The sequence below is a fragment of the Falco peregrinus genome, chromosome 4 (assembly GCF_023634155.1).
Source record: "Falco peregrinus isolate bFalPer1 chromosome 4, bFalPer1.pri, whole genome shotgun sequence".
In the NCBI taxonomy this organism is placed as follows: Eukaryota; Metazoa; Chordata; class Aves; order Falconiformes; family Falconidae; genus Falco; species Falco peregrinus.
In genome coordinates this window covers 93,960,548-93,979,021 of record NC_073724.1, presented here as the reverse complement: position 1 = coordinate 93,979,021, position 18,474 = coordinate 93,960,548, and the positions used below count along the sequence as shown (strand labels likewise).

The following is an 18,474-nucleotide window of genomic DNA, read 5'->3' as shown; positions in this document are numbered from 1 at the left end:
CTCTCTGTTCCGCTCCCTTGTTTTTCTCTCTTCTCTTTCTTTCTTGTGTATTGTCTGCTTTACCACTTTTTTAGAAGAGGAGGTGCACTGAGGTAGACAGTTTTGCTCTGTTCACACCTGGGAAGCACCACGGCACACTGTCAGTGCATGACAGCAGGGAACCCAGCATAGTCCTGCTCTGGAGCCTCCTGCCGTGCAGGGTCTACACCTGAGCTGGTCACCCCACACTCCCTTCTCTGACACTGGGAAGTCAGTCACACATTTGGGCTGTGATTCATCCGGCCCGTTTTAGATGCCTGTGTCAGGATGAGAGGTACCATGTCCCAGCACTGCCTGTTTCTCTCCATGGCTGTTAGAGGAGCCTGAGGGCACCCAGGCAGGTGAAAGACCTCGTGGGCTAATGTCTAAAGTGAGGAGGATTAACTCCACCTCCTATTAGCAGGATCAAACCATCCAGATTCATCCCCCTTACCTGCTGAAGTACTTAAGATTTTTAACTGCAGAACTGCTTGAATTATCTTTCAAAACTGTCTTTCACCATGGAGCAGAGACTGAGCCTATGGTTAATAACTTTTTACCTTTAAGCACCTCACCTTGGAGAGGTGAGTCCAGAATTTAAAGTTAATATGCTGCAGTTAGCAACGTTTATCCTGGTAAGGAACAGTTTAGCAAACTCCTTCAGTATCTGTTCAACTGTATGACCACATTTAGGAGAGTAAATCTGTAAGGGCTAAGTTTGCAGAGTGTAATTAATTACCTCTGATCTCAAACAGTCAGACTTTTACTTAATATACAATGTGTTCTTGCATGCTAGATTGATTTTGACGTCACAGCGAAGATAAGCTATAGGAAATACAAGATGAGTTCTCTGTTTCTGAGGGCTTTTCAGAGGCAGTGCATGTTACACGTGGTTTGCAACTATGTTATCCTACAGTTGCTCATAAAATCTTCTTGGGTGTTTCCCAAGACGTTTGAAAATATGTTGCTGGGTCCCCCCAGCAAAGAGAAATCCTTTAATGAATTAGTTCAGAATGAGATCAAAGCAAGGAAAATATCAGCATTTAGTGATAATTTAAATATATTAGCATCATAAATTATCTGAGGAGTCCCAATTAACTATTCTCTGCTGAATCTGAACTTTAGGCCTGGAAATTGGAAAATCAAAGCTTGGTTTCATCAACATGAAATGTCTAACGTTTCTGCTGAATTTGAAGTTAAAAAATACGGTAAGAGAATATTTAATTTGCATTATAAATATGGGAAGTCATCACTGTGATAGAAGCTATACTGCAGTGGTTATACCTGGCTGTAGTTAAGTACTAAGGACAAGATTTACAGGGTTACAGTGCCTCATTACTCTCTGATGCACAGAAGAACTCTGGGTTTGGGTGCCTGTGCCTTCCACTTACATTTGAAAAAATCATTGCAATTCTGACTAAAGTTTTCAGCGAAGACTAAAACGAATGAAAAAAAAAAAAGCTACCTATTTTATCTCAGTAGACTTCAGTTTGGAAGTTGGTTAGAGTTGTTCCTATACTTTTCTTTAAAAAAGCTTCTCTAAGTGTACTGTGGAAAAAGTAAAAACGTAGAAATTTAACAATCTGAGGTAAGAAATGTCTCGATTTATTTCCACTGAAATTATGCATTCTTATAAAATTTAGTGTGGGTGCTGTGTTGGTTGTTTTTTCTTCTTAAAAGCAAGAGAAAGCCTGAGGATTATATAATAATCTCAGTTTAACACACCTGGTTTTGCCCTAGCTAGTGGATGTAACAGAATAGCAGAGACTACTGCATCCTCTGCAAACACCTGCATCCAGGAATCAATTGCTCTGGCTACATCTGCAGTGGCAAATAGTTTGGCTTTATAGGAGTAAATTGCAGAGTGTCACAGCTCATGTTTGCCCTCAAGCCATTTCAGGGTGGGTTTACTTCACACTGCTTGTAGTCCAGCACACTTAATGCCCATGAGCAGTTAGAATTTATCTTCTGGCTTATTTATGTTGTAAATAATTGATTTTTGTGTGCTTGAAGACTGTTCCACTATGTGAAGCAAAGTAGAAAAAGGGAAAATGAGCAGGGGATTTGCTTCAGAAGTGCACTGCTGGTTCAAACCAAAACCTTCTCTCAGTGCAGCTGCATCCTCTCAGTGGGTGTTGCCACATGCCAGGAGTTTAAGGTATGTTTGAGACTTGTATGTCATGACCTTTTGTCTTCTTTTTTTTCATGCAGAACTTCCATCTTTTGAAGTCAAACTCATCCCAGTTCAGTCATACTACCACATCTGGAATGAAAACTTTGTGTTTGATATCGAGGCAAAGTAGGTGTGCTTGCAGCAAGACTGTTTTAGGAGGTGGATAAGTAGATAATGAACTTTGCCATTTATTCTTTTTTCTTCTCACTAACAGCCAGCTTCTGGCTTTTCTTGAATCTGATGTTAATTTTATATACTCTCTGTTTCCACTACTAACTTGAGACACTGGTGTAAAATCCTACCTGGGTCCAAGTAGTGGTGATCAAAATGGAACAAGGTTTTCCAAATATTTCAGTTTGCTAGCAAAACTAAATTTTATTTAAATAAGAGTGTTGCCTTTTACAAACATACACATAACTAATAGTGTAAGAGTATCTTACTGATAAGTCACCATTGGATCGTTTGTGTCTGTCCCAGTAGCTGATGGGGATGGCGGAGAGGAAACAGTCAATACAGAAGGGAGGAAAGATCTAGGTATAGAAATTGCTTATATAAACAAACAAGAATAAAATAGCCTGGTCTGTACAACCAAAGCTTGTGCCTTTATTAAGCACTGACAGTAAATAGCCTGGTAATTAATTTGGCTTACAGTAACCTTTAGTTAAATAGGCATTAAATGTTAGCATTTAGCTGTATGAGTGCATGTGACTAAAGCATCATCTAGTGATGTTTAGTAAACACCATAATCATTTGTGTTTCATTTTATGTTTGATTCTGAAAAATCTTCCAAACTGAGAGCAGCAAACAAATTATTATTACACTCAAGCACTATTTAGTATCTTTTGAGATATTATTTTTCAGATTCTTTCCTTATATGAGGAATTATTCTCATACAGTAGGAGCTTTGTCTACATTTGAACGTGATACCAGAAAAGATATTTAAGCCATCTGGGTAGTAAATTAAACAGTTCCAGGAAAGGTTCCTGAGCCCCAGAACTTGGCTGCCGGTGGCTCAGCTGGTGCATGGCACAGGCTTGGCCTCAGCCGTGCAGCAATCCCTGGACAGTTCCAGAAAACTCCCTGGGAGGATGCATGGACCAAGGTCCACCCAGGTCTGCATGTGGCCACCCTGCTGTGGAAGACAGGGGGATTAATAGAGCGGTGCCAGCCAGCCACAGCCTCCAAGACAGCACTGTACTCGTTTAATTAACCTGGCCTAAGCAGGTTATCCTAGATTTGCTACATAGCCTGTGGCACTGTATCCAGCTGGAAGCCTGATCCTCCACAGCCTCAGTTCTAGTAGGTTTTGTTTCTGGTCTGATTTCAACGCTGGCCAGCTTATACCATGTCAGCCTTCTGTCCGCTGTTCTTTTGCTCCTCACCTTGACCATGCTGGTCCTTCCCACCCCCAGCACACCCTGAGAGAGCAGGCAAAGCCCAGTACCCACCGCCTTCTGCTGGGCTGAACAAACACAGCTCTTCTAATCTTCTCTTGATCACCTTCCTTTGTTTGTTTCTATTGAATAATTACTAGATTTAATCATGATTAGTTGATATTGTGATATGAAGTGATATCAGATTTAATATTTTTATCAGGCTTTAATATTTTAATTCTTTCTAAAGCTTTCTCTGCATGTTATTGCAGCACTCAGTTTTTACTTTATGGACTGTGCAACTCCTTTGTATATACCTCACTACTCATTAACACCATAATTATTTAAGAGGAAAAAATGGGGTTGAATGACTGGATACTCTTCTTTTGTCTATTGGAAAAGGTCCTAGAGCTGCTGCACAGGCCTGCCTGACTTTCATCAAAATCAACATAGGAAATTCCTGATAACTGAACTTCCATCTCTGAGCTAGCCATGCATGTAATGAACAGTTATTTGGTATATTGACTGTTGTTTCCTGCAGTTACTAGTTCTGGCATTTTAATCAGTTTTCATAAGAACTGCCTCTGAGTCAGTTTCATTGGTATAGATCAGTGCTGATCAGGTCAGTTTGAAAGCAGCTTTGCTTAAACAAAAGTATTACAGATCTGAGATATAGCAGGATTTTCACAAGCAAAAGATAACAGCATGGCTGTGACACGTCTCATGTAGCACGTTACATGCCATGCTGCAGGAGGGTGCCATCTGCCAGGGTTTCCTTGAATAAGGAACCTGCCAGGTGCAACAACATGCTCTCTCCTATCTCCCCATGACCTGTGTGGAGAGTTCAAGGGTGCTCTGGCCAGATACCTACCTGGCAAATATTTAACTTACAAGAGGTCCCTGTGCTATACTGCCTAAATCCGTAGGAGAGATGCAGGGGGAGGGCAGCCTGCCTAATGCAGGGACGATGTGTCTCTGGAGGTCTTCAGAGGTACCAAATACTTTATATTAGTCCCTGAGATGGTTCTCTGGCCCCCTATTTTAAATGTTGTGCTTGTGAGGTGTCTCATACAAAAGAGTTAGCTGCTCATCCAAGCTAAAGAGACTGGATACCGCTCTTGTTCCCTATGAAAGGGCTGAGCTGTGTGAGACTTCACTGTGCAACTAAAGTTCTCATTAATTTGTAAAAATAAAAAAAATGTGATGTTACTGTGGTGTAAATTTTGTCAGCTGATGTCTTCACATGCGATTCTGCCGATGTAATTTACACCCTATATTTCTCTGCACTTGAAATCATCACTTTATACAGTCCAGTAAAAGTCTTCATGTTTGAGTTATCAGTGAGCGGGACAAGTTTTTGTTTCCAAGCTACTAGTTACAGATGGGGTGCCTAAAGACATCCCAATTTTATTTCAGCATAAAATTATTTGTCTGATTTATGATTGCCTTTTATTAATGTAATGATCCATCTGCTCACTTTTCTTCTTTTCAAAGACACTCTTATGGGAAAGGGATTCAAGGTGTTGCATATGTGCGATTTGGCATAATTGATGAAAATGAGAAAAAAATCTTTATTCCAGGCCTGGAACAACAGCTATCTGTAAGTAGTGGAGTTCGGTGGAGCTATTCTGATTTATCCCACGTGAGCTGAATATTGTCAGAAATATCAGAATACAGATCCCTGTAATACCATAGTCATGCTATAAGCAGCAATTTTTTTTATTCTAATGGCAACAAACCAGTAAAGGGTTGTCTATTTTTTTTTTTTTTTACTTTCGATTTAGATTCAAAATGGAAAAGGAAGAGTTACTTTAAATACAACACATTTGGAAGAGAAATTAAGAAAGAGTATTTCAACTCTGGAAGGTTTTCATTTATATGTTGCTGTTACCACTGTAGAAACAGCAAGTGAGTACATTATGCCTTAACTGATACAGTCTGTAGTATTTACATTGATCGTTCTCTAGGTATTTGCTCACAGCAGGGCTAAGCATGTTGAGTATGCTCCCAGGCACCTTAGAGCTACCCACAGATGAGCACTGCATGCAATTAGACGCAGTAGTCAGTGGGTGATTTTGGTTGTAGTAAGTATTTAGTGCTAGTCTTGTACCTCTCACCTTACCTCATAACTTCAGTGCTGACCTCTGAAGCTGAATCTGTGATGAAGATGGCCTTTCCAAAATCGGCAAGACTTTTCTTGTTGTTCGTAGGGACACTGATCCCTTTTATTTTAGATATCTGAAAGTAAGGTATCTATTCAGAGCCCAGGCACTTTATATAGTCACTGTAAAGAATGGATAGGTTAGACTGCACTCCAGAGGTGTCTGTTCCCATTGACTATAGAAGGAGTCTAGTCACTTAGCCTAGAATTACTAGAATTCTAAAAATTACTAAAAATCCAAAGTATTAAGTAGGATTCCTTGGAATCCTAAAATTAAGTCAAATGTATTGCAGCTGTGTGGTTCTGTAGTATAATCTACTATAGGTACTTATGCTGCAAAATTTATCACAAGAGCAAAGGAGACTCTAAGACCTCCTGTTACCACACCAGCATAATGGACATAAGATCTTATGGTGTGGCGTGGTCTCTACCACCCTGTGCATGCTTCCTCTTTCTGCCACGGGTAGGCTGCCTCCACACTTGTGTACTTGCTGGGTTTGGTATTAATTATATGCATAACAGGACAAGGCTGGTGGGCTTTACTGACACTTCTCAAGATGGGAGTATTAAAGTGGAAAATAAGGACATTGAAAGTATATCTCTAAATGCACTCAGTTTAAAGCAAGCCATGTAACTTTTTTTTTAGAGGTGATTACGGGTAGTGGTTTAACTAGAAGTTAACTAGAAGAATGAGCAGTTTAACTAGAAGAATCTTAGATGGGAAGCAGATGCTCAAGCTGTCTTGTAGGTGCAAAGTTGCAGAAGATGGTATCAGCTAATATTAGCTCTCATCAGCACTCAGAAAGGAAAAGAAAAAAAAAAAAAGCTCTTTCAGGAAATTAAAATTTTTACATCCAACCCTTCCTACTGATTCTGAGTGACTTTTACATTGTGCTTTGATGTAGCCTTTCCCAAAGAATGAAGCCCCGATGGCTTGGAAAGGGAGGTGCACCACCACAGTGGTTCCTGTGGTACCAGTGTGCTCTGTGTCTGCAGACACCTTGTTCCAATCAGTGTGTTAGAGGGAGTTTTTCATGTTGTGAGTTTTGCAGGTCTCGATGCCTGAGCTGTCAAGAGCACACACCTGCCACTGCCAGCTTGCTGGAGCACCGCACAGGTTGCCCTGTCCTTGCACTGGCCTGTCTCTGTGTTCCCCATCTGCCTGCACCCATCTCTTCCTCTTCTCAGGACTCTTTGGGGAGGGATCATATTTTGGTTTTCTTTATATGTGCTGGTAAAAATGCAATTAATCTTGAAAACAGAAATGATGGATGCTAAAGTAATGAGCAAGTACATAGTTATTGCTCCCATAGCAACACATACTGTTTGATATTAACAGGTGGTGAGATAAGGGAAGAAGAACTCAACAATGTGAAGTTTGTGAAGTCTCCTTACACTGTTGATCTGTCTAACACCAAAAAGTATTTTGTGCCTGGAGCCCCCTTCTCTGTTGTGGTATGTAGTACTTAGCCGTGTCCATCTGCCTCCATAACAAAGGATTTATATCTGCCCTGTTTATAAATTTCTTATCTAATCCAGTGGGAGCTCTGTAGGACACAGACCTTCAGGAAGAAGCCCAACAGGAATAGGTCCAACACAGAGCTACTGTTTGAGTGTCTGGCTTGTCTCATTTCTGTACACACAGAGCCTGAGCAGGGAAACTAAAGCCAGAAAATACAGGTTTTCTGGTCTGGAAGTCATTTGTGTGCTACAAAGTTTAATAAAACATGTAGCAGTCTCTTCCTCACCTCAAAATCAAAAGATTAAAATAATAATGTATCAAGTTAATCCCATATCAAGTTAAAATTCTGAAAACTAAAACAGAGTATTATCTTTTTTAAAAAAAATGTATTGAAGTTTTTGAGGTTTTAAACTGCACACCAAGAGTTAAAGTTAGAAATTTACCTTGTAGTACTTAAGGACAAGTATCTCTGGGATCCTCTGAGATCCAAAAGACGCTAAGTGAAAATCCGGGGCAGCTGTTAACCTGTGTTCACAGATTTTTACTTTAGCTGGAGTCTAGCTGAATCAATTGCTATTCTTTTCTCTCAAAGCTCAAATTTTCAAACGCTAATGTTTGTATTTCTTCTCACTTTATAAAAATAATTGCTTCTTGTTTGTGGGCACTTTTTAAACCCAGGCATTTCCTTGAAGTAACAACAGAAAACCACTTTTTTTCCAATAGGCATCTGTCACTTTGGTTGATGGCTCTCCTGCTGCCTCTGTACCTGTCACTGCTACTGTTACCGTGCCTGGAAAATCCCCAATGAAGATGACTGCACTTTCTAATAAAGAGGGTCTAGTCCCCTTGGCCTTCAACATCCCTGGAGATGCTCAGATGCTTCAAATAATGGTAAAGAAAACCCAAACATCCATGTTTAAAAATACACCACTGAGAAAAGCTTGTAAGTCAATTACAAATGACTGTGAAGATGATCAGTATTCATTAAATTAGCACAGAGGGTGGAATGTGATTTCTTACACCACCTGCACAGCTTTGTCCAGATTGTGTAAGGTATGTCAGAGAGACCAGGGGCCTGAGGGATGTCTCACTGAAATGAAGGACACTTGTACATTGGAGCATTGGGAGTACATACATGGGTGATGGTGGTGCTTTTTTTGTGGTTCAGATGTGCATTTTCCTGGCGTGAAGGATGGAAATAGGAGTGTAAGGAATATCACCATGAAAAGTGACAGAAAATGATGAGAAGCAGGTGAAGGAAAAGATCCTTGAGCATTGCAGACAGTAGGCTACATCTGGACACTCAGAGGGTTCAATTACATGCATATATAAAAAGGAGGAAAAGCTGCCTAAGTACAAAATCACCATGATTTTGAGCTATTGATTCTCATTCAGAAAGAGCCAAGGCTCAAAAATATCAGGTGCAAATGTATCAAGCGACAAAATAGGGTGAGAGAATAAAGTAATAAAATCCTGGTGTTTAATGCCAGGTTCTGCTGATGACGTCTCAGCAGTGATTCATCTCATTTCCCAGCATCTTCTGGATAACTTGGCAAGATATAAAGTAAAGGTGACACTTTATACTGTCTCCTGAGGGACACTTTACCCACGCTGTCCTTTTTTTTTTTTTTTTCCCTGATAGGTAAAGGCTGAAGAGGGAAAAGAAAAATTAGAATCACCTGAAACCAGCATCAGAGCTGAAAGATACCAGTCTGCTTCTCAGAACTATCTCAGCATCAGCATCCCACATACTGTTGTGGCACCTGGAGATAACTTGCACATCACCTTGAATGATGTTCATCAGTCTGGCAGTGGAAAGATTGACTATTTCTATTATATGGTAAACAAAATACCAGACTATCAGTAATTTCTTCTAGAAATCATACAATCCAGAACATCTGTCTAGTTACTAATGCGTGGGAAACCAGAGGGCGTCCAAAAGAGGCCAACAGAGATGATGAGTGTCCTAACACACCTGACCTACCAAGACAGGCTGAGGGAGCTGGGCTTGTTCAGTTTGGTGAAGAAGCTAAGAGTGACTTTAATAGCAACCTAAAATTACTTGAAGAGGAATTACAGACATAATGGAGAAAAAATTTCCTAGGTGGTGCCAAGTGATGTAGTTAGGGTATGTTGAAGGGTACATGAATAAGGGTATGAACCTGAAAGGTTCGTTTTGGAAAAACATTTTCACTAGTCATGAAGGCAATACTGGAAGAGGCTTCCCAGAGAGCTTAGGGAATTGTCATCCTCAGAAACATTCAACACTCAACTAGAGAAAACAACATCCGACCGGATCTCACACTGGTGATGGCTCATCTTACAGCAGGTAGCTGGACTAGAGATCTCCATAGGTCCCTTCCAGAAACTGTATAATTCTGCTATTTTTATATGTCTGGGGGCTCGTAATATACAAATCTTTGTAAATTTTTCTTCTGAAGAAAGACACATAAGTAGAAATTTTAGTCTGTACTTTCTAATACAGTCTAGAGCAAAGAGGTCCATAAGGGGTAATGTTTATCTGCATAATTACGTGGATATTTTTGAAAGATATTAAACTGACAGCCTTTAAAGCTGAAATTCTAGACAGATAACTTTTATGATGCCTGTGACAGTTTGATTTTTCTTAATCCAGATCTCGTTCTTTCCTACTCCTTCCAATCTGTATTCTTTCCTTGTAATAAGCCAATATTAAATATTACTTTTATTGTTCTGAGTCCCATAAATAGCTTTTTTCAGCTATTACAGAACTCTCCACCTTGTTTTGGGCAGATCATACATATGCATAAGATTCTGTTCCAGCAACCAGAAAAACTAGTCGTATTCTAGGGGACCTTAAATATCTCAGAAAATGCCTTTTATAGTTAACTATTGTTTATTTCATGAATAACACATGATTCTTATATTACCATGGTTCCATATGACCTGCACCCAATGTTAGTTAACAGGTAGGTCAGTGTTATTTCCAACAGATGTTATGAAGGATCACTGAAGGCATTGGCTATTATGGCCCTAAATAGCATCCTGAAATTGGGTCTGAAAAGCAGTTCTATAGATGGGAAAGCGAGGAAACAATCCTGCTCAGCCTGGGACAGGAATGCAAAGCATTTATTTTGCTGAAGGAGACAAATGTGTTCATGGATACATTCCAGGAGTGAATCTGTTGAATGTCAAATGGGTTTAATCCCTTTCTCCCTCTCTTCATCTTAATTTCCCTTGACAGCTTAAATTTCCCAGGTTGATAAGCACTACAGGCACCAGTTCCCACTTATTTTTAACAGAACTCTGATATATTGGAATAATTCTATTCCTAGGAGTTAAATTTATGTTTTGGGGGGTTATTTTCATTGGATGGCTTAGCACAGGGTTGGAACTGCTGCTGCCAGGCCCTGGGAAGGTGCAGTGCTGGGCAGGCAGGTGCATGGGAGGGGTGGGGGAGACACGGCTGGAGCTCAGCGGTGAGGCTCTCTCCCAAATTTCAGTCACCTAAACAGAGGCAGTGAGGATTTCAGACCAGGCTGCAGCATGTCGTTGTTTCCTCCTGAAGCCCTTTCATTGCATGTTTAGGAAAGCTGCATGTATTTTCTTCTGGGAAGAGCACTATCGGTCCTCCCACTGTGTCTGTTTTCTACTCCCCTGATGACCCATGAGTAGAATTAACATAACACAAGAAGAAAGGAATTAAATAGTAAAAGATGGGCTGAAATCAGTTAAGGGCCAATCTGTGATACTTTATCCTGAATAATACTTTTTGTGTGAAACCACCAGCTCCAATCTTTCCACGCTGTCTAAAAGATTCAGTACTGCTTTCAGATTAAATAAAGCTGAGATCCTCCCGGGGCTTATGACTTGTGATTTTAGAAGACAGAAATGAGACTCCCATCTGGGACCCCCTTTTCAGGCTGTAAGACTGAGTGGAGGGTGGTAGATTTGCATTCAACCCCCCACCACAGGACCAGTGCAGCAGAGGTTTACCCCCACACTCTCCTGTGCTAGAGGCACTGCCTGCTGGTCTCCTCCAGGCTACTGGCATGCAGGTTGGGAATTAAAACTATTAAGTGCCATTAGAAGAGAATAAATTTTAAACAGAAAATTCTCATAAAATTCTATATATGTACATAAAATCACGGAACATAGTGCTCAGTTTGGTGTGTATTCACAGTATTTTATTTCTGTTTGTTTCTGCCTTGCAGGTTGTAGCAAAGGGACAAGCTGAGCTTCTGGGAAGGGTGCCATCGTCAAACAAAATAATAAACATTGAAATCACCCAGAAAATGGTGCCTGCCTTTCGCTTTTTAGCTTACTACTTCATTGCAAACAAGGGACATCAAGAGATTGTCGCTGATTCTGTATGGGTGGATGTCGCGGATGTCTGTGAAGGAAAGGTACTTTCAAAGCAAGTAGCTTCTGTTGTTGTGTTCAAAAAATGAAAACAAAAACATGGGGTATCAGCAGAGCAAGTGCAGGTCTGGGGTTAAGAGGCGAAAGGCATTTCATTTTCATTGAAAAAGGCAGCCATCAGGATTCTTGCTAAAGAGTATAGCTGGGAAAGGCTCCCAAAAATGGTGGTGGAGACAGCTGCCTTCCCTGGGAGAGGCTGTGCATCGCGGAGATGAAAAATATAATTTCATAGAGATACATCCTCATCTGCAAATGTCTATATGTTAGAAATCTGCAGGGAAACGTCAACAGAATCATTGAGATGGAGAATTCCTTTATATTTTTGTCTTTTTGTAGTCAGAAAGAAAGTGAAGCAATTTATTAGGGGAAAAAATAATTTAAAGTAATTTTTCAAGCTTTTTCATTCCTGCTAAAAGTAATTTTCTGAGACTGTGTAGCACTTCAAAAGCTGTTTAAAAAAAATAAGTTTACATTAAAAAAATCAAGTGTGGGCAGAATAGGAGTCTTTCTAAGCCTTTCCTCCACCTTCTTCCTCCTCCTTTTTGGCACCGTAATTTAAAGTGGGGGGAAAAAAAGACATGGGATTTTTTCCCGATAGCATGAAACACAACTGAGGAAAAGTATTAGCTGTCTAAAATTACTTTTTCCAAAAAAAAATGTTTATTTTTGGAAAAAGAATGTGATAGTCCATTGGGAAAAAAAGTTTTCAAGAAAAGTTACCCTTCTTTAACAGAAGCCAGTTATTCATTCATAAAATGTCAAAACCCAGTCATGTTCAAGTTAGCATTTCTATTAATAATCCCCTATTAATTTCATAATCACCATGGCTATTTCCTCCTAAATTACAGAAGTGTCTGCATCAGACATGAGCCAGATCTGAACCCAGTCATATTGAAAAATTCAAGTGTGAGATAGAAAGGAGGTACTACTATCACAGACTTAGGCAATTTAATTTTGTACAAAGGTTAATAAGTCCTTTGCCCTATTGCATGGCCGTTTTGTTTCCACTAGAAAATAAAAAAAATTACACTGAAGGACCTAGTTCAGCAAACCCCTTATACATACTTTCAATTCCCATTGGTGTCTAAGTGTCATTGAAAGGCAGTGTCCGATACCCTGCACAGACACATCTTTTAACCCTCCCCCCTTGTCATCCTCCAGTGGGAGATACCTGCATCTACATCTTCCAAAACACAGGATCCCAGGCAGAAACACCACAAAAAGGGAACACCCCCCAGCTTCTGACTACTGACAGTCACAGCTGTCACATTTGACAGTGCCCTGGCCCAAAGAGTCTTCACTTTTTTTATTTTTATTTTTATTTTTATTTTTATTTTTATTTTTATTTTTATTTTTATTTTTATCATTATTTTTATCATTATTTTTATCATTATTTTTATCATTATTTTTATCATTATTTTTATCATTATTTTTATCATTATTTTTATCATTATTTTTATCATTATTTTTATCATTATTTTTATTATTATATCATTATTTTATCTTTTTGTTCCAATCTTTTCTGTTTAGATTAAAGTGAGAACAAGACAAGAGACATATGAACCAACAGATGTTGTCAACTTAGTGATTGAAACGGACCACGCGGGAACAGTTGCCTTAGCTGTGGTTGATAAAGCAGTTTTTATTTTGAACAAGAAAAATAAGCTTACAGCCAAAAAGGTAAGATATCTGTAAGAGGAAAATAGCATATCTACTAGTCAAGCAAAATTTTCAGTTACTAATGGGGTGATCAAAATGTAGTTAATGCCTATTAATTGCTTAATCACAACTTTACTAAACTCAGAAATGTTTTTGCTTTTGCCATTTAGGATCTATTTAAGATGAACAATATATTTAAGATGGGATATCCATGCTACAGCAGACTTTAGTAAGCAGAAATTAGTAAATTAAAAAAGCTTTACTTGAAAGCACTCCCCAACTAAAATATGTCTCAGTTTTAATCCCAGTTTCTAAATGCAGTTTGTACCACCAGACCACCAGTTTGTTTTGCTTCTGCAGGTCAAAGGCTACAATAATTTTTTAAATATATATTAAAAAAACCCCAACATTTTGGAAGCGTATACAGTCCACCTATGCTATTTTATTTGGCAGGTATTTAATGCTATGAATTCGTATGATCTTGGATGTTCTCCAGGTGGTGGTGCAGATAGTGTTCAAGTTTTTACTGACGTTGGTCTGGCCTTTTTATCAGATACAATTAAATCCAATGTTCGGGAAGGTAAGTGCAATCTGCCCTTTACTTTAGATGTTTGTACAAGACCACTATAGGTCTGGGGAGGCTGACTGCTTAAAAGTCAGAAACATTTTATCATGATGTTGTAAAATCTCCCTTACCTTCTTCTGTTCTTCCACTGAATGCCTGCAGCTCAGGTAGCCCAGATTCTGATTGCTGGTCCTTGGGTGTCCAGCTCAGCTGGGGCAGGCAGCAGCTGGTTAGGGCTGTAAGGTAACTCATCGAACCATGGGTCTTCTGTGAACGAGATGGGTCCTCAGGTCAATCTTCCACAAGTGACCCAAGTCACCAGGCTGTTACTGTCATAGTATCATGACCAAGCTCTTCTTTTCTGCTTTCCCAGGCTATAAATGCCCTCAGGTTACCAGAAGGCAGAAGAGATCTTTTGATTTTCACAAGAGAATGTCAGGAATTGGTATGTCTGCTCATGTGGGTGGCCTGAAAGGCTTAGCAAGGGGAGGTAAAGGGATCTGGCTGGGATCTAGGAGTCACGAAGTGATGGGATAGTAAAGGATACCAAGACATTTACAGGCCCAGTTCTTGCATGAAGTGCCATAACCCAGCACAAGTGTGTATGCTATGCCATGTGACCTGATACATCATTTATCAAAACAACTCCAAAACAATTTATCAAAACAAAACCGTGTGTGGCCCAGCTGCAAATGGAAAATAATTCACTGGTTTATAATCCAAATTGTGAGATACTTCTACTAGGTAACATATCATGGAATCAGTCATGGCTTTAAAGTTTTTCTTTTCTTTTTCTAATTATTTGTATGGCCAGAAAATATTTTATAGATCGTATTTATTTTTTCCTTGACATTCTGCTCTGAAGTTGCGCTGGCTTTGGTACCATGTGCTTCCATTAAGAAAAAAGCTAGTAAAATATTTGGTCTAAACTTTAAAAAAAAAAAAAAAAATTACAGAAATTTATATTTCCTTGCCAGAAGACAAAAGCTTGAAGCTGGCATTGTCCTTACTTTTGAAATCGGTCTCTTTATTCAAGAATGAGAACACTGACATGGCTACTTCTATCAAGATATCTAATTCCAGTCTGCCAAGGAGGTGGTTTTAATTCACAGTTTAAATTTGAAGAGAAAGCTTAGAATAGAATATCTAGGATGCTATAGGGCCATACTTTCCTCCTGTGTTTGCGGACTGTTTCTAGGACAGAAAACAAGTCCCCAGCTGGAGGCAGACTGTTGCAATAGCAACTGATGTTAACTGCAAAGAATGACAGGAACGAGCACAACGAACGCCTTTACACTTATTGCTAACTCCGCAGAACTAATTCTGGGCTTTAATTTTATTGCAGCCAGCAAATATCAAAACACTGATATACAAATATGCTGTGAAGATGGAATGAAATTAAATCCCATGAAGTTTTCTTGTGCAAAGAGGCTAACAAAGGTGGCTGGCTCCCCTGAATGCAGACGTGCCTTCCAGGACTGCTGTGAAAAAGCCACAGCCCTCAGAAAGCAGGCGAAGCAGGCGAAGCAGATGATCCGAGTGGGCTTGGCACGACGTAAAGAACAGTGGCATGCAACTGTCCACAGAAAAATACCCTTCATATAGTGGCAAGGGAGGGCCAAGGGGCATTTAATGCTGTGGGTCTGGGGAGGAAGTTTTCACATCAACATTTCAGTGAGCCCCGGTGTAGTGCAGCACCCACGTGCCATTGCATCTTCAGAACTGTACACTGTGAAGGTGGGAGTGGGATGAGGTGACTTCTTGGGGTGAGAAAAGGCAGGAATTGCTTTAGCCACTGTTGAGCCCAGAACAGCCTTATGGAGGAGCTGTTGGTCCCTGCCCACAACCCAGGAGGCTGCAGACAGTGGGGCAGAGAAGTGGGTGGTTGCCTGCATTCAGGGCTCTGAGTGATTCCCAGATTCATGACTATTTTAGTAGTGGTACTACTGTTGTTACGCCCAAGTACCTCCAAAACACAACCTCATGAGAAGAGGCCACTTCAGCCAGGGGCAATTTTGTCTTTCTTCCTTTCTTCTCCCCAAAGTTTATCTGATCACACAAGAGCTCATGTTACAAAAAAAAATAATATATAAATGACCCTGTTCTGCGTGTAATTTCTGCTACCGTTTTTCTTAGAGTTCCCCTTTCATGCTCTTGTCTGTCACAGATATAAGACAGTGGTAACATCTTTGCTATGCATTACTAAAGGGGAATGTTTTCTTGTTTGGTAGTGTATAGTTATTTAACTTGGAAAGAATTATCCTGTTGTTCAATGACAATCTTTAGTCATCGCTCCTCTTTTTTCAGCATTTTTGATTTTTAATACACAAGATGAAACCCAAATGAAGTCTTTTCATTCAGAGTAGTTTTCATTCTGCTTTCACTTTGACAAACTGATTCCCTGCAAGTAGCCAAAAGTCAGTAGCCAAAAACTTCAGAATAGAAACCCCACTCTTTTTTTACAGACTATGATGACCATGAAGAAATGTTTGATGAAAGCTCTGTCAACTTGCGCAGTTATTTTCCCGAGAGCTGGTGGTGGAATTTTGAAGAAGTGAAAAAGCCCGGAAAACATAGGTAGTGCATTACTTCATTAGTTGAATATGTCTGAATTTGTAGAGTAAAATCTATGTAAGTACCAGCTTTATGTGTTATCTGATACAGAGGACTTCAGAATATTTGCAAGTACTTTGTCTCCACAAATGGGAATACTTTTTCCCTTACAATACTCAAACTTCAGTAAATTATAATGTTTATGTTTTATACATCCTTCCTAATACATTTTATTTTCTGTTTCTTAGTGTAGAAAACTTTGTTCCTGACTCTATAACTACCTGGGAAGTTCAAGCCATAAGCATATCTCCCCATAAAGGTACAAGTATTGGATATTTTATTGGGTTTCGTTGTACAGATAAATAAAAAATACGTATTTCTTTAAAACACAGATACAATATTATGCTGACATAGTGAGACAATTGTACTGAGGAACACAAAGTGTTCTGATCGTTACATTTACTCTTCTCTTTTATGTCTTACTAAAGCCCAGCTAGAATTTAAGGGATAGATACATATTTACAAAAACAACATGAAGTGGGCTCTGGAGGGTGGATTTATACAATCAAACCTGTCTCTTATTCTTTCCAATCTATAAAACATCTCATTTTAGCTTCCACATGGCCAGGAAGCCACAAGAAAGGTAGCTTTTATTTTGATATTTTTGGGAGCAAGTTCTGGCCATCTCAGAGAACCACAAAGGTCTGTGGTCTCTAGAAAGTCAGAGGAGAGAAGAACAGAGGATTAGCAAGGGCTGGACACCAGAGACCCCAGGTTCCCAGGTGCTGCTCTCTGGGATCTCCTGGGGGTTGACCAGGACCATGCAGGAGGGATGAAGGGTCCGCCTGGTACAACCCACGCCCTTCAGAAAGGGAGGCTTATCCAGGAGTGCAGTGATGGCCATGGAGTTCAGTTAAAGAAACCAAGGAAAGGTCATTGTGTTTAAAAAATGGCCTTCGCAAGAAAGCTTGGTCACATTTCCCTCACAAAAGCTACACACACTCCTGCCAAATTTTACCTATCAAAAACCATGGCAGTGACTCCAGAGGGCAAGGCATCTGCCCCTGAGACAGATCTCTAGTACAGGTGAGTTGAAATGTTTTCTGGATGTGCCTGTGTCCCTCTCCCACTCTTGACCTTGGAGGAGCCCAAGCAATGAGTTTGATTAGACATTTAACTTTTTATCAGCTGATGTTAAGGGTGTAATTCTCAACTCTGTTTGTGTTTTTTGTTTTGCTTTTTTTTCTCATCCCAGGGTTTTGCATAGCTGAACCCCACACCTTTGCAGTTTTCAAAGACTTTTTTGTGTCCCTGAGATTACCATACTCAGTCAGACGACAAGAACAACTGGAAATAAAAGCAGTGATTTACAACTATCAGTCCACTGATTTTCAGGTAGTATTACCACCAACTGCTGCGCTATACACATCTATCTAGCTAGATGTATAGCTATGGAATAACTTAATGTAAGCAACCCAGACACCTTGCAGTGCCCTCCTACAGCCCAGACATTGTGCTCCCATTTGGAAAGCATCCCCAAGAACAGGATCAAGTTCTACCTGCTAATCAAACTTACTGCATAAAATAGATTTTATTTGCCATATTACACAGTCAAATTCCTTGTCTTTGGGTATGTCTTCTCCCCCTTCGCTGAAGCAACCAGCTACTTTTTTGCTGCCTGCCAATCTGGGCGACCGCAGATGGTACACAAGATCCAGAGGCAAATTACACAAGATCCAGAGGAGCACATAATCCAATGTTAGCCACAAAATTCATTGTGCACATAAAGCAAAGGCACTTTTTTGCCTGCAGGTGATACCTATCCAGCCCTGCATATGGCCACAGTTGTCACTGGACTTGGGGCCTCCATTATCCTCAGACTGACGTTGCTCTTTTTTTATCCCTTCCCATCTCTCAGCCAGATGAACCACATCTCCCTGTGGTTCAGGCATAGGCCAAAACTATACTGCAGATTCAGTGTAAAGAAGGGATACTAGCTGATTTACTTTCACAGCCTTAGCGTAGGTGAATGTTAACAGACTGTAGGGTCATAGAACAATTTAGGCTGGAAGGGACCTCCAGAGGTCTCTAGTCCAACCTGCTGCTCAG

The 18,474-nt window shown here is 40.0% G+C and overlaps 1 protein-coding gene across 1 annotated transcript in view; it reads left to right on the top strand.

Annotated features, from left to right (window-relative positions):
- Positions 1-18,474, top strand: part of LOC101924008 (complement C4) — a gene marked incomplete at its 5' end in the record, with an annotated part of 42,626 nt that overhangs the window by 1,531 nt on the left and 22,621 nt on the right. The window contains 15 exons of the mRNA XM_055803121.1: positions 1,144-1,226; positions 2,230-2,317; positions 5,059-5,164; positions 5,349-5,472; positions 7,065-7,180; positions 7,911-8,078; positions 8,830-9,027; positions 11,381-11,572; positions 13,119-13,268; positions 13,701-13,827; positions 14,186-14,257; positions 15,158-15,367; positions 16,278-16,389; positions 16,614-16,684; positions 17,621-17,760. Of these exons, the coding sequence (XP_055659096.1) occupies positions 1,144-1,226; positions 2,230-2,317; positions 5,059-5,164; positions 5,349-5,472; positions 7,065-7,180; positions 7,911-8,078; positions 8,830-9,027; positions 11,381-11,572; positions 13,119-13,268; positions 13,701-13,827; positions 14,186-14,257; positions 15,158-15,367; positions 16,278-16,389; positions 16,614-16,684; positions 17,621-17,760 (1,957 nt within the window). The remainder of the gene's footprint in view (positions 1-1,143; positions 1,227-2,229; positions 2,318-5,058; positions 5,165-5,348; positions 5,473-7,064; positions 7,181-7,910; positions 8,079-8,829; positions 9,028-11,380; positions 11,573-13,118; positions 13,269-13,700; positions 13,828-14,185; positions 14,258-15,157; positions 15,368-16,277; positions 16,390-16,613; positions 16,685-17,620; positions 17,761-18,474) is intronic.